At 41.8% G+C, this 23,419-nt stretch overlaps 1 protein-coding gene across 5 annotated transcripts in view; it reads right to left on the bottom strand.

Moving 5' to 3' along the window:
• The window catches only part of GPCPD1 (glycerophosphocholine phosphodiesterase 1), a 741,593-nt gene extending 718,442 nt beyond the window's left edge, over positions 1-23,151 (bottom strand). For 2 of the 5 annotated variants that reach the window (XM_069234162.1, XM_069234166.1), the window contains exons 1-2: positions 22,994-23,151; positions 8,742-8,822 (exon numbers count right to left, since the gene is read on the bottom strand). In XM_069234162.1, coding sequence (XP_069090263.1) covers positions 8,742-8,787 — 46 coding nt within the window. In that variant the 5' untranslated portion in view covers positions 8,788-8,822; positions 22,994-23,151. Of the gene's footprint in view, positions 1-8,741; positions 8,823-22,422; positions 22,442-22,761; positions 22,823-22,902 lie in introns of those variants that run through there. The other 3 variants (XM_069234163.1, XM_069234164.1, XM_069234165.1) reach the window with 3 other exon arrangements.
• Positions 23,152-23,419: the final 268 nt, after the last annotated feature.

The raw sequence follows: 23,419 nt of genomic DNA, 5'->3' as shown, positions 1-23,419 counted from the left end.
GTGGCACTTTTGCTGGGTATTACCGAGGGAATTAGAAGAGGCGGTAATGGGAGGCAGAGCACCAAAAATGACTGTTGCACTGGGTGTGTGGTAAGGTGAAGTAATACATTATTTTTTTGTTTTTTCGGTGTTTTCAGAGAATCTGAAGAATTGGAGAAGAAGCGAAGGTAAGGTGACGACATTTCCTATTGTACACAACAAACATAGTCACAAAATTGCTTGCGGGTATCTGCCTTCTACGTAGGCTAGTAATTTAGAGGGACAGTTTAGCCAGTTGCAGAGATGGCGTCTCGTTGGATGACTGCTGATCAAGCCCTAACTCGGGTTATGGAGGACAGTTCTGATGTAGGCTCAGAGACTGAGACAGCAGACACTGAGACAGCATCTGAGGGAAAGGACAATGGGGCAGAATCTGGGAGTGATTTATCAGTCGGCGGAGTCCGATCCGACAACACCTCTTCCAGTGAGTCTGAAGGAGACAATGACGACATCCGTGCTCTCTCTTCGCAAGCACATTCTGGGCAGCGGGACCACATTGGGTTAACCGAACCCAGAGAGCACGTGCTTGCTGCCGCAAGCACAGAGAGAGTGCTCTCTTGGCAGCCCCCCGGTTTGGTTTAGCCCCAAATTCCACCTTTTACTGGTGACGCTGGATGTAAAGTCGATACAGCTAACTTTTTGCCAGTCGACTACATCTATCTACTTTTTGGATGTCGACTTCCTTCAGAAAGTTGTGCAGCAAACAAATTTGCGTGCAGAACAATTTCTGAGGGAGCGCGGAGGCACTCTAGGGCCCCGTTCTAGGGCACGCCAGTGGACTCCCACTTCGCTGGCGGAGTTGAAGATATTTTTGGGCCTTACGCTCAAAATGGGGCTAGTGCAGAAACCCACCTTGTAGTCCTACTGGACGACTCGCACGGTTTGGTTAACTCCCATCTTCGCACCATACATGAGCAGAGATCGTTTTTTGCTACTGCAGCGCATGCTGCATTTCAATGACAGTTCTGCTGCATTGCCCCGGGACCATCCAGTTCATGACAGGTTGTTCAAAATTCGGCCTGTTGTGGAACATGTGTCTGCCAGGTTTCCAGAGATCTATACTCCTGGAAAGAATATAGCAGTCGATGAGTCCTTGATCCTGTACAAAGGACGGCTGCTTTTCAGACAGTACATTGCGAGCAAAAGCGCTCGCTATGGCATAAAGCTGTACATGCTGTGTGAGAGCTCTTCTGGCTATGTGTACAGCTTGAGAGTGTATACAGGGAAGGATTCTACCCTAAACCCTGTAGGTTGCCCTCTCGCGTTAGGGGTCACAGGTAAGATTGCATGGGAACTTGTCCAGCCACTTCTTCACAAAGGTTATAACCTTTATGTGGACAATTTCTATACAGGAGTAGAGCTGTTCAGTGAGCTCTACAAAGCTGGCACTGTGGCCTGCGGTACAGTTCGTTGAAACCGCAAAGGACTCACGCAGGAGCTTGTTTGCAAGAAGCTCCAGAAATCCCAGAGTACTGCATTGCGTTCTAACGAACTGCTCGCAGTCAAGTTCCTAGATAGGCGTGATGTATACGTGCTCACTACAATTCATGATGCGAGCACTTCTCCCATCACGGTTTGGGGTCAGATGGCCAAAGTCCGCAAGCCCATCTGTATATTTGATTACAATAAGTTAATGGGCAGAGTGGACAAGAACAACCAGGTTCTTCAACCATACAATGCGTGTCATAAAACTCGCACTTGGTACAAGAAACTGTTTACCCACCCGATTCAGATGGCAACATATAATGCGTATGTTGTTTACCGTCAGACAACAACAGGAAGACTCATGACTTTCCTGGACTTCCAGTTGTCTGTAATTGAAAGCCTCACTGCTGTTACAGAAGAAGCAGCAGCCTCCACCTTATATGTTCTGGAGGATGTGGCAAGGCTGCAGGAGCGACACTTTGCTGATCGCATTCCTAAAACACCCAAAAAGGATCGTCCATGTCGTCGCTGTAAAGTGTGCTCGAAGCATGGAAAGCGGCAGGAGAGTCGGTATTACTGTCCCCGGTGTCCATCACAACCAGGCCTCTGTATCCCTACTTGCTTTACGTTGTATCATACTAAAGCAAAGTTCTGGGAAATCGACTGAGGTTGAGCTGCCGTTGGGTAATCCTTTCAGTGGCAGTGCATGGATACCGAACATCCATGGGCCACTGCTTCGTTAGGCAAGGAGCCACAGAATTTTACTTCATCATGGACTTCCTTTTGGACTGCTTGACAGCTAAATCTACCGCCAGAGCGTGGTCGGTGTTCTGTTCAATTAACATGCATTATATTCCCCCTACTGCATATACTAGTGGACAGAACATATGCCACATTGCCACGGAGTACCCTTTCTTCACCAGCATGTCTACCTTACTTTCAACAGTAGATATGCTCTCTCAGTTCAAGGAATCACTTTGTACGGCATACTTGGAAACACCCAACTTGCTTCCACAAACTAGTATAGGTTCACTTGGCAATTATACAGGATTAGCCAGGACTCTGATAAGAACAGAGACATGAATGGGTAAGGAAAGCTTATGGTAGGAGTGCCTTCACAGGGTTATTGCACAGGTAGAAGGCAGATAGTAAAGGTAGTACAGATGTACATCATCTACACCTGTGGATTCAAACCCATTGGTGCCATCCCAGCACTGAAGGAGAATGACTTGTATAGGTCAGTGTTTGACCTGCTTTTCATGTTCATCCTCCATCAGAACTTAGTAGATGTTCAGTTTGCTGTATAAGGGCATTATAGTCACATCACTGCACATAATGTTGGCTGGGACATATGCTACGTTCTCATGGACTCCCCTATGCACCAAACACTACCCTTTTTCATAGCCTATGACCTTCTCTTTAGGGAACATCATGAGAAATCCCCAGCACGTCTCCCTTAGTTTCAAAGGTAGATATGCTGTATCAGTTCAAGGAATCGCTTTGTACGGCATACTCGTACACCCCCCAACTTGCATCCACAAACTGGAAGGAGTTGGATTTAGCACAGAGAGTGCGTTAAAGGTGCATGAAAAACAGGTCTTCCTGAGCCTCAGGTGGCTGTCACAGGAGTCATTAGTAAAGGTTCGTTACGCACGCATTTGGTAATGTTAAGGAAGAAGGAGGCAGTTAGCCTGTGACCTCTTTAGGTAACATCATGAGAAATCCCCAGCATGTCCCACTTAGTTTCAATGGTGTGCACTGACTGCAAGAACTGCGGTGCTCTGGCAAACAGCGTATGTGGGGTTTGTAGCACTGGCACGGCTGAGGGCTTGGAGTGTGTGAACCAGGGTGCACTGATAGAACTGTGAGTGGGACCCCAGCATGGAGCAGAAGTGGGCACTGTCTCTAAGGATTGCGGAGCCCTTGTAGGGCTGGGTTTCTAGGCTATAAGCAATCTTCTGCCCTTTCTCTCAGCATAGAGGCAGGCTTACTTGGTAAAGAGAATCGAAGCAACGGAAGGGTGGGGGCCAGGCAGCAGAAAGAGGGTGCAGAGAGCCAACAAAGACCATAAGGTGACCAAGATAACAGCCCAATTCATAGCACGGTTACACAGCTAAGCTCAGAGGAAGAATGCTTTGCAAATGAAAAGGGAAGCTTCCCTGAACAGGAGCAGGACACAAAGTAAAAAAATAAAAATAAAAAATAAAAAAAATAAAAAAACATTTCAAAAGTCCCCTACAGAACAGATAAACAGGACAAAGTGTAATAATACAGTAGTTGGTCCCTGCTCCTTCACTGAAGGGACAAAGTTATGACTGACCACTAGCGTGCAACGATTTTAAATGACACTGAAACTAACAAATGAAATAGCTGGCAGCCCACAGAGGTATACAAGAAGTCGAATGCTTACGCTAGACCTAAAAATGTCGACACACATTAGCAATGTTTAACAATATGAGGTGATTTATAATACTCCCAGAATGCACTGCGATTAAATGCAAATATTTGTAGAAGCTTGAAAGCAAGATTGATGATCTTTTGCTTTCAAAATAAAATTTTCACAAAAATGTAACTAGGAAAACAAATGTGTTGCTAAACTACTGTGAGATTTTAGATACCTTTTCTTTGAACCAATGTTTAGGAAAATGTTGATGCATTCTAGTATTTCCAAAAAATAAATTCATAATGGAAAGTCACCGTAAACAAGCATTGGCAAAGCCAATATGTCAGGCACTGGTGGTCAGTCTTTTTGGTTTTGCCAGTCTGGGATTTGTTTTGACATGGCTTTTGTTAAACTTTATTGTGGGAGCTAGTGGGCCCTCGCCTTTGTAACAAACATTACACAAAATCAAAAATGTTTTTTAAAACCAAAAAGCATACATTGCCATTGTAGTTCTTGGCATTGAACAAAACAACTTTGTGTACTGATATGCTCCTTGTTAAAGAGCAGATTGTTTTCATTGTAATGTAACATGGATTTGTATAGCGCAGAACTTGTCACCTGTGAGGGTATCCAGGTGCTGAGTAGGGCGGGTTCTACAAGTAGCATCAGTCACAGTGAAGGCAGCAGATATATAGAGAGGGACAGAATTTGATATATGGATAGAGAGAGACCGAATACTAATAAAAATCAAAAGTTCTTGGTTAATGTCAGACCTAATTAGGGGCCAATTCTTAAATAAATTCACAAAAGTGCACACATGGTATAGGTCTTTGCATTAGAGCAGATTTGTGTATTTCATGAAGTCACAATAATTCATAAAAGAATACCAGGAAATCATACTGTAGAAAATATTTTTGAACTGTTCTTTAGCACAAGCAAATCTGCAGGTTTAGATTTGCTCATGCAAAAATGTGTTGAGTGTTTTACAAGTGTACTTTCCCTTTAACTTTCTCCCCCACCCCCACCCCCCAACCCTGGAAGAGGTTTTACTTCTGACCCTCGTCAGGAGTAACTTTTCAACCTTCCTCAGTAAGAAAAAAAAAAGGGAGCTGGGGAAACCCTTAAAAAATGCAAGTCAGTAGGTTTGCACAGAATCAAAAGAGATGCCAACCCTGGGACTATTGCTTAACGCTACCGCCATTATGTAGATCTGAGGAAAGGTGGCAATATAAGGAAGCTGCTAGTATTCAGGGCCTCCTAAATATTAGCCCTGGCATAATCAGAGATATTATCTGAGTTCTTATAATGAGATTGCTGCAATACATGCCACGAAAGGGACAAGCAGATTTTATTTACAGGACAAGTAGATTTATGGAGTAACCTGTCCCATGGACATGTAGGTATTTTATTAAATTCCACACCCTGCACGATTGTCAATGAGGAGGTGGTGCCTGCAGAGATATTTTCAAAACGTTACGAGTGCTCTTTCCATGTTAACTGAGGGGAAAAAAGGAGAAAAATACTCAATGTAATTGTATACTGTTGCATTTTATTAATACAAAATAAAAAAATAAAAAAAAAACATTGTATGGGCCTTATTGTTCAATAACTTAACAGCAAATTGGAGGAAGCGGACCTTAGAGTTGTGCCACGTTGAGTGGGCTGTTTGAAATGGTTTCAATCAAGTCCTAGTACTGTCAAATACAAGTGTTATTATTGTGCTACTTAGATTTGTTGCAATGTTCATAAGTCAAGGAATTTCAGAGTTATGGATACGTTATGGAACCGGTGAGAAGACACTTAATCCCACTTCATATTCTGTACAGGAAACTTCATCCAGAGATGCCCAGTTTTCTTATCAAGGCACATATTCTTACGGGTGATGACACCGAGCAAAGCTGGAACAAATTATGGAGTTTTAACTGCTGAGTCTGTGAAGTTTCTAAAAGGATTTGCTGAAGTAGAAGAAAAATGTGAGTTTAAAGACATAGAAAATACCTTACCAATGTGTGGAAAATGAGTTCTGACTGACTGACACACATTTAACGATCTTCAGTACAGCGAGTTCAAGAGATCAGTCCTGCTAAGTGACCTTCCACCAATATCTGTGGGTGGACACATTAAAAGCGCATTCTACTTGATCAGAAGATGTGGAAAAGGTTTGGATCATGCATATGTAGAGAAAGATCTGTATGAATTTGGCTGGGAAGATACTGATCTGGTGCTAAAACCTATAACATTTTTATCTACCCACAGAACTTACACGTACTTGCAAATCCTGTGTTGCAAAAAGATGTCCCTGTCGAAGAGCATTTGAAAAGAGCTTAACATTCTACAAATGTACCACAAGAGATTGCCGAAAGAAAGTGAACTATGAAAATGTGTCTAAAACAGAAGTCATAAAAAAAAAAAAAATCATAGTCATATCATAAACATTGTTTGGTGCACACGTAAAAGGATTTTTTTTTGTTATTATTATTTGCTTCTATATATGTCTTCTCTATCAAAGATCCACTTTGGAAAATAAAGAAAGGGTTGCTCTGAGGAGTTATTTTCTGTCTCTGTAAGACTACTTGACCCCAAACCTATGCTTTGACACCAAAATGAAGTATATAGGTCTCATGGCTCCTGAAATTTTACATCATAACTGCAACACATCCGTCATTTTTTTGAGGAGTGCAAAGCACTCCGTCCCCTGTAGTAATCTTTCTTTGGGCTTCCAACCACACCCATGTCACGTCAGTCACTTTCATTGGTTCGTGGGCTTGCCTTTTAAAATCCGCTTGCTTCCATTTGTGAAAGGCATGCATACGTCATGCCTTTTCTGATGTTTAGCCCACCTACACAGCACCGGTAAACTACTGAAAACATACGAGGCTCTATGTTTTCAGCATGGTTTCCGGACTATATCTGATTTTTTCCACATAGCGCAATCGCACTTGTTTTTTTCAGTTTTCAATTTCAGAATGATTGCGCTGCATTTTACATAGTGCAATCGCCACATTTTTCCTTCTTTTAATTTGTGTGGCAAGAAAAGTCTGGTTAGGAGTTTACAACACTAATAGCTGTAACTCGAGCAAATGTGAGACCAGTTGCATTGAAAATGCTTGTTAAAAAAAATGTCGTCCAGAAAAATATAAATAAAAAAATATATATATAAATAATCGACCCAGATCAGCAATGTCTACCCAAGCTAAATTACGTCTCTAATGATCCAATGACAAATCAAAAATGAAAGTCTCTTGAGTGCATATTTTTTTTCTTTTTAAAACTGAGGTATATCAAGGGGCCGGGATTATTACCCATGGGCCAGGACTTGCAAGCTATATTAACTTTTAAAACATTCTATAATGCCTTAACAAGGAAAACGCTTGCCAGGTTATTGATGCCAACATCTTAAAATATCCTCCCTTTTTGGTATCCAAAGATTTGGGACACTAGCAGCTGAGGGCCAATCAAGGCTAAATAAATCAAATATTATTGAGCTGGCCATCACACAGAATATAACCTACTGTTGCTCATACATCAGTAGAAGGTGAGAGAATCGGGTTTGGATCAATAAATCATTTGTAACATGGTATGCCTCCGAGATAGGAAGGTAATTTTCTGCTGTTTCACCTAAAATAATATTTCTTGCTCTTAGTTTCAAATACAAGCATGAGTGTAGCTCAGAACATAACCCAGTTATAAAGGCCCATTTTGCAGACATAATAAACCTTCTTCTTTTGAGTGGTGATCTATTCTCTGGATGGGAAACAGACTTACAACAACTGGCCTAACATTTATTTTGAGAAACATCACAGTTAAAATACAAGCGCTTAAGAAGATACAGCCCCTCTCGCAATTCTTTACATTTTCTCCCTTGCCCTCCCCCTTCATATTTTTCTTTAAATAAGTATACCAACACCCCATCCACCTCCTGAAACCAATATACTTTGCTCTCAATCTTTCCTTACTTTCTGGACCATTACAGGCATTTGTAATAATCCCTCCCTCCCGGGTCATCTGCAGCATTTTTCCATTTTCTTTCTTAAGTGGTGTGGATTCTTGCCTTAGTTCAATAGCCCCGCCATAGTATTTTTCTCCTTTGACTCAGTTACGTGTTGCCAAAGCTCCCAACGCTCCCTCCCTTCAATTTATGACAGAAACCAGAATACAACAACAAGTTTATTTCTTCACAGTCTCTCTTTACCAAGTCCCTAGAATTTTGGTGTACATTTTTATAGCTGGCTGTCAATTCCCAAAACATCCATATTTATGAACGAGCTTTCCATTTAAACTATTCCTTTCCATTTCCGTGTTGCAAATCAAGAAACAAATGGTGAAAATGGTTATAATTCTGGTACATCTCTTCTATGACAATAATCATGTCGGTCTCAAATTTTGTCAGTTTAGTCACCAAGTGGGAGACATGTCTGTCTAGGATTTGCATTTGAAGAACTGCTTCTCCAACTCTGTTTTCCACCAAAATGTGAGCAATGTTTAAAAATAAACAGTTTATGCAGCAGCGCTTGATAGAAATACATTTGCTTGTGGGTTAGAAGCCAGTTGGCTACTACAAAGCTTACCTGAGTAACATCTGTTTCACCTTCTTCACTTCAATCCTATCAACTTCAGATTAACTACGCTCACTATCCAGTTGCAAGTAATACTAGCCTGGCATTAAACCAGCTTTGGCAGTTTTCGGCTCCTTCTTTGACCCTTGGTTAGGGTACAAATCAAGGGGGGCCATGGCTGCAGGATTATGTTAATTGGAAACCACTTACTAATGAAGCTGTACATTAGCCCATGAAAAAACACTCCATGACAGGTTCAATGTTTAAATTTCATTTGCTCATTTAAGGCTATCTCAATTGGTTTATAAAATAACAGCAATATAAAAAGTACACTTTACCTGGTATAGTTGATGCTCTCACTTGAAGTGTGATTTGAGATGCCATCGCTGTAGATGTTTAGGTCACTGAAGAAAATGTTCCTATTGGAAGAAAACAAACAAGCTGTTTATAAAGTGTAACACTCCGCTATTACAGCCGTTCTGATTTCAGCCATCTTCATGATCGCTAAAATCACTGCATACATCAAAACCAAGCTTGTGGAATCTCACTAACACAACAATTGCGGCCTCTAAAGAAGGCTGCTTGAAATTTGTCTCACTACATTTACAACTAGCAAAGGAGAATAGGATGTAACCCAGTGGTTCCCAACCTGTGGTCCCCTCAGGTGTCAGTGACTACTTAGAAAATTAACTAATTTTAACAGATTAATAAAGTGTATATAATTTTTTTTTTTTTTAAATAAACAAAATAAAAAACATTTGCTAAAAGTACAATTAATTTTTTTAAATATACTGTAATGTCTTGGATGTTAAAATTGGAGGCTATAAGCTAAACTAGTATCCTCAAATTGATTAGTGGGAAGAGTGTGGGCGTATCATGCATATTAAAGTATGGGCGATGTGTAGCTTCAATTGACTTTAGAAACGCTCCAACCACCCTAGTAATTTTTTTTATTTTGTTTGCAAATTAAATTAAAAAGTGTAATAACATTTGTGTATGCGTTTGATGGAATGTTTGTTACTTTTTTTTGTGTGCTGTTTTGCAGTTCAAACAGACATATAGGCCTGGGTCTCTGGCTTCCAGTAATGACTAAGGGGAGTCCGCTGATTCCAATAATGATTCAGTAAGGGTCCCCAGGTTCCAATAATGGTAAAGTGGCGGTCCACAGAAGTCACAAGGTTGGGAACCACTGAAAGTGACTGATCCCACACTTTTACAGAACAAGCACTGGCAATAGTAATAAGTCAAGGCTAATGCATGAACTGTCAAGCCAGACCTAAAAATCCATGCATGTCTGCTCCCATCTGTGCTGCTACCTGATAGAAACACCATAAATTAACTAGTTATCTAGGACAATTTAATAGCACTGAAATGGCACTCGTGTGCCCCTGAAGGCTCAGACAGAGGACAAATAAAATTATGACATCTGTGTGAAGGGCAAGCACGTTTTTGTGGAAGTACACAACTTCTGCCCAATCAAAACAGGTACTCTTGGCTCCCAATACGTGGGCAGAGCCAAAGCCCTTTTCCTGGTGATACATAAAATTGTCTGGTGACAGCAGCGCTGTCAAGCCAGACCATAAAAAGGGGGAACTAGAAGTAGCTAGGATAGTAAATATTTCATATTAAATAGACGTGTAGCCCCATGTAAAGTCACACTATTACCTAGCACCATATCTTTGCATAAGGTAATTATAACACTGCCTTTCATGTTTCCTCTAATTCTAACTGTAGATTCAAGTAGAATAAACTTTATACTAGGAAACAAAACCAGAGCTTAATGAACAGTAGTGCAAATTAAAACGACATTTCGCAATGAGATTTCTACATCCATTAAAAAAAAAAAAAAAAAAAACCTTAAGAATGAATCCACATTAGTTTAAACCTTTTTGATTTCAATGGCCATCTAGGCAAATATCTTAAAAAGCAGACGTTGCTTTAATTTTGGCACAAGCAACGTCAATCAGTGATAAAACACATATTGGTTTCTTTTCAACTAAAAGGTTGTGTCTGCAAAAGGCTGGACGTCCTTACGTAACTTTCAAAAGTCAGCAAGAGTAGGACTCCAGATAAAAATTTGAAGTGGTACATTACTCTGTTCTTCGGGAATTTTGAAGAAGGGAGATTGGAGTATAAAGAAAAAAAAAAAAAAAACACACACACACCATACAATATTATTGTGATCTACTCCTACACCTCTGTGTAGATGTTCACTTTTTGCTCTTCACCATTTTCGAGTGGCAAGTTACTCCTATGTGTAGAATTAGGACCTCCACTCTTTCAAATGAGGGTGTGGAGCCTCTTTCAACCCATCTTATGCTAGTAAAATTACTTTTAGTAACTGGCTATTTTGTGAGTTCTCCTCCCCCAGGGCAGATATCTGTGTGTTAGCAAATAAAGGAAAAAATATTAAAGTTTATTATGTGTTATGTTACAAATATTTCTAAACCGCACATAAAAAAAAATAGGTTTCTTGACACTAGATAACTAAAACCTAACATACAGTGTTAGAAATGGGGTCTTTGGTTGGCAGTCAGGTTACCCCCTGTCCAAGCAAGGACCCTCACTCTAGTCAGGGTAAAAGAGAATCACCCTCAGCTAACCCACGCTCACCCCCTTGGTAGCTTGGCACGAGCAGTGGGCTTAACTTCAGAGTGCTAGGTGTAAAGTATGTGTACCAACACACACAATAACATTATGAAAACACTACAAAACAACAACACAGGTTTAGAAAAATAAATATCCTCTATCTAAACAAAACAAGACCAAAACAACAAAAATCCACAATACCCAAGTCAAGTTATCACAAAAAATGCAAAAACTCTTCATGTAATTTTAAACACGACGCTAACGCTGTTAACGTGAAAATGTACCTTGGGTGCGTCAAAAATAACCCTGCAAGGGGGAGTGAGCTTCAAAAACAGCTTGCGATGCGCCGATATCACTCACGAGCGAACCTTGCATCATTTCTCCTTTAGTCAGGTTGGTGTGCGTCATTTCTTCTCTAGGCGAGAGCGATTCGGCGATCCAGTCAGCACTCTCGGGTCCGGGCAGGCCTTGCATCGTTTTTACACGCCCACACGATGATCCGAAAACCATGCAGCGCGGGTTGCGATCTCACCAGCCTCAGTCAGCGATGCTGCGTGTTGTTTCTCCAGCCACGGGCATCGATCTTCTGGCTGCGTTGCAGACGAGCATCAATTTTCAGCCACGACGCTGGCGGCACAGTAATTTTTCAGCTGCAGATCCAAGTTGCGTCGATCTTCTCCCCTCACGGCGGTCGGTGCGTGGATTTCTCACTCTTGGGCTGCCAGCATTTCCTTTCAGGTCCCAGGAACTGGATGGGCACCACTTGGCAGAGTAGGAATCTCAGCAGAGGCTCCAGGTACTGTCAGAGAGAAGTCTTTGCTGTCCCCGAGACTTCAATAACAGGTGGCAAGCTCTAAATCAAGACCTTGGAGAGTTCTTCACAAGATGGAAGGCACACAGAGTCAGTCCAGTCTTTGTCTTCTAGCACAGGCAGAAGCAACTTCAGGATAGCTCCACAAAGCACAATCACACGCAGAGCAGGGCTGCTCTTCTTCCTTTGAAATAGGCTTACTTCAAAGCAAAGTTTCTCTTGATTGTGAAATCCTGCCTTGCCCAGGCCAGTCCCCAGTCACACACCAGGGGGTTGGAGACTGCATTGTGTGAGGGCAGACACAGCCCTTTCAGGTATGAGTGACCACTCCCCCCCTCCTTCCTAGCACAGATGGCTCATCAGGATATACAGGCTACACCCCAGCTCCCTTTGTGTCACTGTCTAGTGAGAGGTGCAACCAGCCCAACTGTCAAACTGACCCAGGCAGGGAATCCACAAACAGGCCAAGTCACAGAAATGGTTTAAGCAAGAAAATGCTCACTTTCTAAAAGTGGCATTTTCAAAACACACAATCTTAAAATCAACTTCACTAAAAGATGTATTTTGAAATTGTGAGCTCAGAGGCCCCAAACTCCACGTCTATCCGCTCCCGAAGGGAACCTACACTTTAATCAGATTTAAAAGGGCGCCCCTGTGTTCACCTATGAGAGGGACAGGCCTTGCTACAGTGAAAAACGAATTTAGCGATATTTCACTGTCAGGGAATATAAAACACATTACTATATGTCCTACCTTAACCATACACTGCACCCTGCCCATGGGACTACCTAGGGCCTACCTTAGGGGTACCTTACATGTAAGAAAAGGGAAGGTTTAGGCCTGGCAAGAGGGTACACTTGCCAAGTCGGATTTACAGTTAAAACTGCACACACAGACACTACAGTGGCAGGTCTGAGACATGATTACAGAGGTACTAATCTGGATGGCACAACCAGTGATGCAGGCCCACTAGTAGCATTTGATTTACAGGCCCTGGGCACCTCTAGTGCACTTTACTAGGGACTTACTAGTAAACCAAATATGCCAATCATGGATAAACCAATTACATACACATTTTGTTTAGGAACACTTGCACTTTAGCACTGGTTAGCAGTGGTAAAGTGCCCAGAGTAACAAAAACAGCAAAAACAGAGTCCAGCACACAACAACCTGGGAAACAGAGGAAAAAAAGGTTAAGGGAGACCACGCCAAGGATGAAGAGTCTAACATACAGCACACCCTTACTCATATGTCAGCCTGATAAGCCACATCTAGGAGCTTTCTGAAGACTGAATAGCAAGAAGAGTGTCTAATTTTGAAAGGAAGAGCATTTCTACGTGGGGCTCCAATTTCGCACACTAGCGCCACCCCAGTCTTTTTTTTTTTTTTTTTAAATGGGATTAGAAAGAAGGTTAGCAAAGGAAGATCTCAGGTTGAGACTGGGAATATGTTTTTGTATGCGGACCGTGTCAAAGGTGGGGCAACACGGCTGGAATAACTTAAAAATAAGACAACCGGTCTTGAAAATGTAGTGCCTTTCTACAGGCAGCCAATGCAAATTTCTCAATAAGGAGTCAGACACTTGGGAAGACCCAAGGACAGAGAATTAGCATAATCTAAACTTGAAAGGACCAAAGCAATAACGACCTGTATGAGGGACTCTTAAGACAAAAGGTTGCAGATCTTTCTGATCTTCCAAAGATCAAACAAAACAGGAGAAAATCAGAGCTTATACGTGGGTTTTTAAAGTCAAATTGGCATGTCAAGACACCAAGACTCTTAACTGAATTCTTAGGCGGGGAGGGGAGGAGCGAGGAGGTTTCAACCCATAGATACCGGCCAGAGAGAAGGACAGCAAATATCAAGCATGTTTATAATAATGACTGACTATTTCCATCTTATAAAAGTTAAGTTTTAATTGATTGTCATTCATCTAGTTGTGTATAAACAGCATAGTGTTGTGGAAAGAGTTTACACATTCAGGGGAGCTGTCGCTGGTAAATATCAATTTCAAGTCATCAGCATAGTTGTATAACTTGGCCCTACTTTGATTCTGGGAAATGCAACAGAGAGTGACTGTATAGATTAAACAGATTGTTTGGGGATGGGAGACAAATAGTGAGGAGCCCTCAGGGACACCAAAAGACAAACAGACCTTAGATGAATAAAGAGTATGACCACCTGCAAACGGTCCTCCAAAAAGGACGTAACCCAATCTCGTGCAGTTCCTCGAGGGCCTGTGTCCTAGACCCCGTCGACCAAAATATCGTGGTCGACCGTGTCGATAGCCGGCAAGAGATCCAAAAGCATCAATGCTTGGGAAATGTCCCCGTCGGCCACCTTCCAGAGGTCATTCACCAACACAAGTAGGATTGTCTCGGTGGAAAGGGCAGGTTGAAATCTGCCTTATGGGGTTTGGGGCAGAGGGGGTGGGTTTGAAGGGCTCAAGAAAGGTTGACGACTCCACAAAAGAGCAGCGGCCTTTCCCAACTTGGGCTTCAAGAATCTTAGCTAGATAAGGGAGGAAATATATCGGCCAATAATTTTTCATAATAGAGGAGTCATCACCAGCTTTCTTTAGTAAAGATTACAATGGCTTCCTTGAATGAACTGGGGCACTGACCACAATTTAAAGAAAAGGTAAGGAGGGCAAGGGTAGGGTCAGGTATGTGTGAACAGACTATTTTTAGGAGCTCGGGGGGGGGGGGGGGCACGGGTCATTTGGGAAGCCTCATTTTACTTCAATCAGAAGGTCTAAGACGCTCATTTGGTAATAGCAGGCAAAGCTGTAATTGTGGCAGAATTACGTGGCACACGGAGATCCATGGGCCAAGAGCACGAAGGAATACTAGATTTAGTGTTAGTAATCTTGTCAATAAGTAAAGAAAGAGTTCAAAGCCTCCCATACATTCTGCATGGGAATGATCGTAAAAGCCGCCCTATCAGGATCAGGCAATTTTAAAATGTCTTTTGCATTATTGAGAAATATGTGAATTTAGCCTGTGTATTGACTTTTCTTTATAGTTTGAGGAGTGACAAACTTTTTCCCTTAGAGGCATAGTTCCTTCGCCACTTCTGTTCAGCACGCCGTAATTCCAATTTGGCTACCTTCAAATCTGATGAAAAACATTTTGAGGCATCATGACACCTTGATGGTCTAATACTTCTAGGAGAGGCATGAAAGTTGCAAGCACTCGTTCAACAATTAATGATGCCCTCCTACATACAGTCAAGATAGACCTTAGCATCAGGCTAGGAATTGGCCAAGGAGCTGCAGAAAGAGTCCATGTTGACACAAGCCCAGTTTCTAGAGCATTCAGCTGCTATAGGTTTAGGCCTGGGCCATTCCACATCCAAGAGAAGAAATTTGAATTTAAAAAAATGGTCTGACCAAATGCACGGCAAAAGATCTATGGAGAAGTCCCCCCGAGGCGGAGAGGTTTCCTCCAGCCTATCAGAAATAAGAGCAGGGCGTCTTCCTGAAGCAAAACCTGGCCAAAAAGTGGAGTGTTCCCTAGCAGATACAACACTTTAAAAAAATGCTAAAACAGATTGTGCACGCAAGCAGTAAGCTTTTACCTAAACCTACTAAATAAGTGCAAGCCCTCAGTATATTAGCCCAGTTTTAATTAGCTATTTAACATGGGTTTTTTTTGTTTTGTTTTTTAGTTACACATTACCTCCTCAAATTGTATTACACTTTAAATGATTTAAAAAAATGAAATGTGTTCACTTAATACATATTAATTGTTGACCAATAATTCAAAAATAAAATTACCACCCTCACTAACATTCTGTTTATTTTGTAGTTATCCTGGTTAAGAGTTATGTTGAATTATTTTTAAAAATAACTTTAAAATTAAGGGCCTGATTTATACTGTTTTTAGCACCACATTTGCGTCTTTTCTTTCTTTTTTTTTTTTACTCTCAAAAGCAGCACAAACAAAGTATATATCAAGCCTTAAGTGTACTGTTCTATACGAGGAGCAGTCTGTGGCGTATGGGTCCAACAGGCTCTCCCACATGTGTGCGGTGTGAAACCACAGTCTGCAGGTTTATTCACACTGTGTGGCGCTGTAGTGCACGGACGCACTTCTGGTGAGGCGTAGTATTGCGTTTGAGTGAGGTTCTGGCCTGGGTCATACCAAATCTCCCGAAACTGATTCTGCTCCATAGCACAGAGAGCATAAGTGGGAACAGATACAATCATCATCTACTATTCCTCAGGCTCACAATGGCAAAAGAGACATCATGCGATTATGGAAAGCCACCGCCCAACATTACTGAGGGGTCGGGAAGGTTGGAATGGACTTTTGTATGGGCTCCAAGGTGCATCAGAAGATTTGGCAGAGATGGACCGACTATCGGAGATTCAATACGGTGGCCACGGGGGGGGGGGGGTTTGAGACATGGAGCAACGCAGTGTAGTGATCTGGAACTACACTGGTACGTGATATCTGAGTCAGCAGTGGGTGGGGGAGAGGGTAGACCGGCGCTTTATGGTGCATCTGTTTGTACGACTTTAAGGCCTCATCCTCCAGAATCCTATATTGATGTATGGCCCATTTGTGTCTCTAATGCATATGAATACCCAATTAAAATTTGTTATGAAAGAAAATGAAGGGCCTAATTATGACTCTGGCATGCAATAGACCGCCAGACTCATGGTGGCGGTCTGGACCCCAGCGGCTTTGACCATCAAATTAAGAGTTTGTCGGTCGGACCACCAAAAGATCACCTTCTCCGCTCGGATCAGTGATTCCGATGAGATGATGGCGCTTGTGGCTGTAATCAACATTGCCACAGTACTGATTACAGCCTTGTTCTCCACAATCCTTTGCATGGCTGGTTTATCATGAAAAGGCAAAGGGAGAACAAGTGCAGGGGGACACAGGGAGGCCCCTGCGTTGCCCATTCCAATGGTATGGGTAGTGCAAGGGTCCCCCCTGCACCCTTGAAATGCACACTGGGCGTGCATTTCAAGGGTGCTGGTGCACCCTGATGGTGACAGCAGTGCCACTGGCTCATAATTGAGTCGGGAACAATGCCGTTGCACCTTTCCCACTGGGCTGACTGGTGCAAACTTTGGTTTTTGCCAGTCAGCCCAGTGGAAAAGTTGTGATGGGGCTGCTGGGGAGACCACCAGCACTGTGGCGGCATCCTCATCAGGAATTTGGCAGACGAATGTTTCCATCCGCCAAACACCTAATGACCACTTAATATTGTTAAATATATACATTAAATAAAACAATAATTATAGTAATGTTTAGAATTGTTTTTTCCCTTTTTTTTTTTTTAAGAAGCATGCAAGTGATCAGTTGGAAACAGAATTAATTTACCATAAACAGAATGGGTACTAACGCAGCAACAGGATGCAGAATAATTTACAGCTGGAGGCTATTCCACAATACAAATAAGAATTAGGAGTACAAGACCAATAATTTGTGAAAGATGGCTTCATATTTCACAATGAAAGCACAGAAAACCACAGGATGCAAAAATAAGTCCAATCACTCTCAATTTAAACTTACAGTGAATTTAAAACTTTCTAATATGCTGACAATGCAGCAAACGCCAACAGAAACAAATCTCCGAGGTCCTAGCGCATTTAAATTGTTAATTAGATTGTGTGCCAACTTTGGAATGTGCATTTTCTATCAAGTTGTAGATATAAAAAAGTATTAATATTTAATACTATATTTTTTCATAGGTACGTCAATTAAATTTACATAAAAAGTGAAAAGACTGAAGCCCATTCCTTTTATCCTTCCATACAGACAGAGAAAACATCTCAAGCACACAGAAAACAGACATATAAGCATGAAGATGAACAACTAAAGCAATATACAACTCCTACGCAAGCATATGCACACCTGCATAACTTCTAGTGGCACTACTGTATGCGCAAAAACTTCATATAGTTCTGAGTTTTTGCCCAACTGCACTTTGTAAAAGTAAAACCCAGTCCCATAATCCAACGTTTTGTCGACTGATAAGCTAGCACTCCTTATCGTCCCCTATGCACAATGAACAAATGGAAACATGGAAAGATTTTTTTTTTATTATTAAAAGGTTAACATTATAATTTTGGCTACTTTTGAAAAAATAAATGTTTTAAACATTTTGTGATAGGGTAAACAAACCTTCAATTATTTCATTTTGGTGTGCTCATAAAAGTTTAAAAAAAACATTTTTAAACAAAGCAGCTAATAAGGCAAATGCATTCATAAGGTCAAGGGTAAAACTGAAGGCAATGAGAAATGTCCAGAAAAAAGGAGATTGGGAAGAAGTACGATTTCTAGTTGTAAATTACTTACAAGTTATTAGATGAAGTGCTGAGAGAGAGAGAGTAAAAACTTTAATTATTGCGCTTTTGGTCTCCGTTCTGCCATTTTCAGCAATCTACAATTGCAAAAATTGCATAACTGTAAGAAGACAAAAGGTGGTTCTCACTTCTAATCGTACAGAACCATAATGAAAATGAGCAGTTTGCACGACTTTCAGTGAAACTTATTAAGGGTCAGCATGTAGTAGGAGTTCAGCACAACGGATATCTCTATAACCATCAACTGTGAACAATAATATAATAGAATATTTATTGAGCTGTCCATGGGGGCGGATTTTAGGAGTCACAGAAAACACAAGCCCTAGCACTCTACAAAAACTCAATCTTTTATTGGGTTAGCTAGTGATACAAGACAAAAGGACCCCACTGCAAGTTTGGCCATCTGACTGCCAAACCCACAGGGGTGAGGTTGCCGTCACACCAGCCTCGGAAAAGCTGGCTGAAAGTGGGCTTGTGATCAACACTGAGGTGCTATCATAAGCTCTGCCGTGGCTGACCACAACTCCGACCGCCACCACAGTGTCAGGATCCATGATCCAGGATGCCAGTGGTGGCGGTTCTACCGGCTGGGTTGTAATCTTGTAGTCCGACCGCCATTGCATGATTTAGCCATCTTCCGACTTCCAATTCACAATGAGGCCCAAAGTCTGAATATATGGCACTGATAGACATGGATTTTACCCCAGTCCAATGAACACTATCTGCCTACAGTTTGAAATCAACAAGGTTCAATTCATGCAAGCCAATAGGGGTACTGAACTGATCAACTGACAATGCTTAGTAGGCCTCAAAACATTCATGACTAACATTTGAACAGTTGGTCGCAGTCAAAGAATTCCAAAGCCGGTGAGAGTGGGTCATCTCACTGTTAAGAGCTTGGTTGTTTTTTTCTGAGTGGTGTATCTCAGTATCAACAACCAACCAAGTGGAGCCCCACTTGATATTGAGGGGAAAGGACTGGCAAGTGTCAGAGAATGACCAAACAATGAACCACACAAAAAAAAAAAAAAAAACCACATCAGCAAATCACAAACTCTTTGCATGGGGGGGGGGGGGGGGGGGGGGGGGGGGGCAAGTATGGTACACATTGTGGGACAAGCGGTGTAAAAGTGCAAAAAGCTCACAACATGCCTGAGGGTGTACAGGGCATGGATGTGGGAGTGCTGTGCATGAGTTAGGGAATGGAGTGTAAACATGGATGACTTTTGCTGAAGCAGGTGTCGAATTTAGTGTTGAAATATTATTGGGTAGTGTATAAACGTACAACTAACTGACCAATAGGGATTATGGGGATATTTTAGGTGACTGATGTAAACGCGACAGAGGAGACTCGTTCAGAGTTTAGGGAATTACTGCGATATTGAGAAGACGAAGAGACTCAAGATTCTGTCATTGGGCTCATACTCTGAACTGAGATCCTGATGGTTTTGCTGATTGATTGATGACCTGAAGACGTAGACTGATTCTGTTTGCTGACCCATACCGTGGATAGGAAGATATGACAATGTGACTGAATTACATTTTTATGCCTTTCCTTTCTGGGTACCAACTGCGCTGTCTTGATAGTTTCCTTAGCTAGACGTTTTTCCTAAATGTGTGTTCTAAATTGTTTTCTATGAAGCCCCACATGCTGATGCTAATCTGGGTTAGTTGAGGCTATTTACATGATAACTGACAATTTGCAGGGACAAATGTTTGACGAGCTATCTTGCCGAATTTTATGCATCATATATCTCTATTGCAGCGGACTCTGCTATTGATATGCATTGTTAACTTAGAATGCGTTGTGATTCAAGCTTTGATTAAACCGTTTCTTCTGATGCTTCAGACAACCAGTATTGTTCTTGTATGTGTTTCATTTGATTTTGAGATTAATTTATATATGACTTTAGCATTGTTAATATAAGGGAAATAAAGGTACTAAACCTTTACTAAAGGTGTGGTTATTCATGCCTGAAAGGTCATGGCGTGTGACAATTACTGACTTGATTATTGACTACTGTGTGTTGATTATTGCTTCTGTTCTGGAGCTATGGTAAGAACATCTCAAACGAGTCAAAAGGTTCTTCAACCTATACACGTCCCCTTGTAAGTTTACTTATTAAGGACCGACGCGCTGACACTTTTTAAAATCAAAGCTAGATGTACATTCAGTCAGGTAGAAAAAGATTTTTCAAGTTTAGGCCATGACGAAGACCCTTTTAGGTTGAAATGCGTAGCCAAATAAAATTTTTTTGAAAAGATGACACAGTGAGTGCGACTTTTTCTTTTGGTGTTACATAGCTGAAGGATTGGTCTGAGATATATATATTTACACATACACTCACATTAACGAGCATAATGTATCGGACAGGGTCTAACCAGAATACTTATCCCCTTTCAAATAAACTAGCTAAGCAGGTAATAAATGACATGTAAGAGGCAACAAACAATGTTTTTGTGCTCTATGGATTGTCACCAACAAAATTATTTACCAACACGCATAGTGCATTATAAATTCTGCAAACTGTGTCAAGACTGTTTCTTGAAAATGCATATTCAAATCTCTAAGTGATTTGTGAATTGAACTACAGTTCATAATGAATTACTCCATTCATGCAACTGGTGTGGGTAGCCCCTTTAGCATCAACACAGAGTGATGACATCTATTTTTTTTTGGGGGGGGGGGGTTGCTGGAGGAAGCTGACCGAAGATAGAGTCCGTTTTCTATCCCCCGCCCCCCCATTCAGGCAGTAATGCGGGGGAATCTCGACATATTCAAACGAGGGTTTGGGTAGTGCTCGAAATTGAAAAATTAAAGTGTAGGTACTGTGGTGTGCCAGAGTACCTGCTTGTTTCTGAGAAGTGCCAGTACTCTCCAATTGAAAGTATTAAGTTTTTCTTGAGATGTGTCGGTACTCTCCCTCTTAAAGTAAAAAAGTGCTGGTATTCAGTACCGGCCCATTTAGAGCATTGGGTTTAAGGTAGGAGGTTTTATCACATTAAAAAAATATTTTCCTCAAAGGAAAAAGTTAAACTGTGTAAATTGCACGAATGTATTGCATTTATGCTGAAGAGATTGCCACCTGGTAGAAATTCCTCATCCTTTGGCATTAAACATGCAAACTTTTCTAGAAATGTATAAACGGTGTAGTTTCTTGAAATACTCCTGCAACATTTTGCAAATTCCACTAGTAAGAAATGTGCAGCACACGTGAGCAACTCAGCAGAAGTAAACGTTCAATTTATTTCAAAGAATCTTTAAGAAACAGTGCAAGGAAATTTCAACCTTCAAACCTCTAAGCTATTGCACCAATAGTTTTGTAAGAAGCACCCTTAAGGGAAAATAGGCTGATAATTCTAACTAAAGACAACCGTAGAAAAGAATTAACAGTTCATGGTACCTAGCCTGCTTTTACAGTCGCTTGAAATTAGATACTACCGCATAAATAGATGCAAAGAAAGAGTATATGCCTTCATTCAATCGGAGCCTATTATGCCCACTTTCTACAAGAAACAATTTAGCCTAATTTGTCACATGCTTTGTACTGACGATGAAATAAGAATTCCAACCCCTAAACTGCTATACATTTCAGCGGGAGAATAAACAAACGAATATGATTTGGATACCCTGTTGCAAATAATGAAGGTACATTTATAGTGAAAAACGACTAATCCTCAACAGCAATGCAGCACCCCACCCCAAATTCTTGCATGCAATGAGGCCATATCGCTACGTAATATGCCATTAACATCTAAGTATAGAGTTTAATGATTTGCCCGTTTCAGTAGCTACTCATGTATATGACTACATTAGCGTTGCCTGTGAAAGAAAACGCGCACATTGATACTGCAGCAAAAATAAATCTGAAAAGGGAGCGTAGTGTCACGTGCCATGGTATATGTCTAAAAAAAATTCTAACGAAATGTTGATGCAAGATTGTTGAGCTGTTTTAGTAGATTAGAGAAACCTCGCTTCACTTTTGGAAGAAACGGGCTAGGAGCGTTTGGGGTAATATTTTTTTAGCCATGAAACGCTTAGATCTGTTTAGGTAGGCAGTGAAACATATTGCAGCGTAGTTGTAAAAAAAATATATTGTGTGTGTTTAGCTTTATGAGGATGATTCGTTATTTATCAAAGCCCTACAAAAGAGAGAGTTATCTAGTGTACGATATTACGAATCACTCTTCCCAACGGGAGAATTCACAAAGCCACAGCGTTATAGAAACTAGATTGCTCGGATACACCTGCGCAAGACCATCTAACTGTCCCCGATGTCTCGGGTGGGCGCACCTTGCTAGTGAAGGTTAGTGGGGGGTAAAATCTCCTGGAATCTGCCGCGGTACTGCGCTGTGGAATCTCCACAGACCCTTCTCCGAGCTGCTGCAACACCCAAAACATCTGCCAGGGACAAATACATAAAACCCGCTCTTTAATATGACTGTTCAACTGTTCCCAAAAATACAAACTAAGAAGACCTCCAGTTACTTGCGAAGGCCTCATCACGCCGGATTAAAACCAATGAAGACGGGTTAAGCGTACAATGCAGTTGCCAATCTTCTGTTATAGTCATAAGCGGACTCTTCCGCCCCAGAACTAGAGGCTTTCAGATGAGCTGTCCAAATATCTAACCTCCATCTCCCTGCATCCACGTTTGAAATGGTAGGTGGTACCACGTTGAAGCCCAACAACGACCTTAGACCAGTAGCAGCACCTCGCGCAGTAAAGACACGGATACTTACAAGAACACGCACATGAACACACACCCAGTACCTCTAACTTCCCCTCCCAAGGTTCCCAAGAAACATCCTGCTGCTCTTAGCCTGGGTGGGATAATACATCCTCTCTCCCAGCCAATACTCACAGCGGTGTCGGGGATGGGGGAATGGGGGGCTGGGGGTGAGGGGGAAGGGACGGCTCTCAGCGGGGTGGGGGGAGCGAAGTCTCCATGCCGGGCAGTGGTCGCAGCGCCACCCGGGCTTCACCGACAACGTAGAGCAGTCCCAGCCGGTTTCAACTGCCTGCGACGAAAGGAGCTGAGGATAGGGCTTGACAATGTCACGTGACGCGAAGAACACCCAATGGGAGAGCGAGTATGTTCTGTGACGTGATTCCGACTTCCAGGAAATCCCTGTTGTTGTGCTAGAGAGATCTTGAATGCGGTGTAATACAGATATTGCGAAGGTGCCAGCAGGGGCGTGGGAGACACTAATTATTTAAGGGCAACAGAGACAAGTCTTGAGTACCAGTGCAAACTGAATTGCCAGTGCCGTGTTACTGGAATCGGCAA

This window comes from Pleurodeles waltl, chromosome 5 (assembly GCF_031143425.1).
Source record: "Pleurodeles waltl isolate 20211129_DDA chromosome 5, aPleWal1.hap1.20221129, whole genome shotgun sequence".
Taxonomy (NCBI): Eukaryota; Metazoa; Chordata; class Amphibia; order Caudata; family Salamandridae; genus Pleurodeles; species Pleurodeles waltl.
The sequence above is the reverse complement of the archived record's forward strand: the minus strand, read 5'-3'. Positions and strand labels throughout refer to the sequence as shown.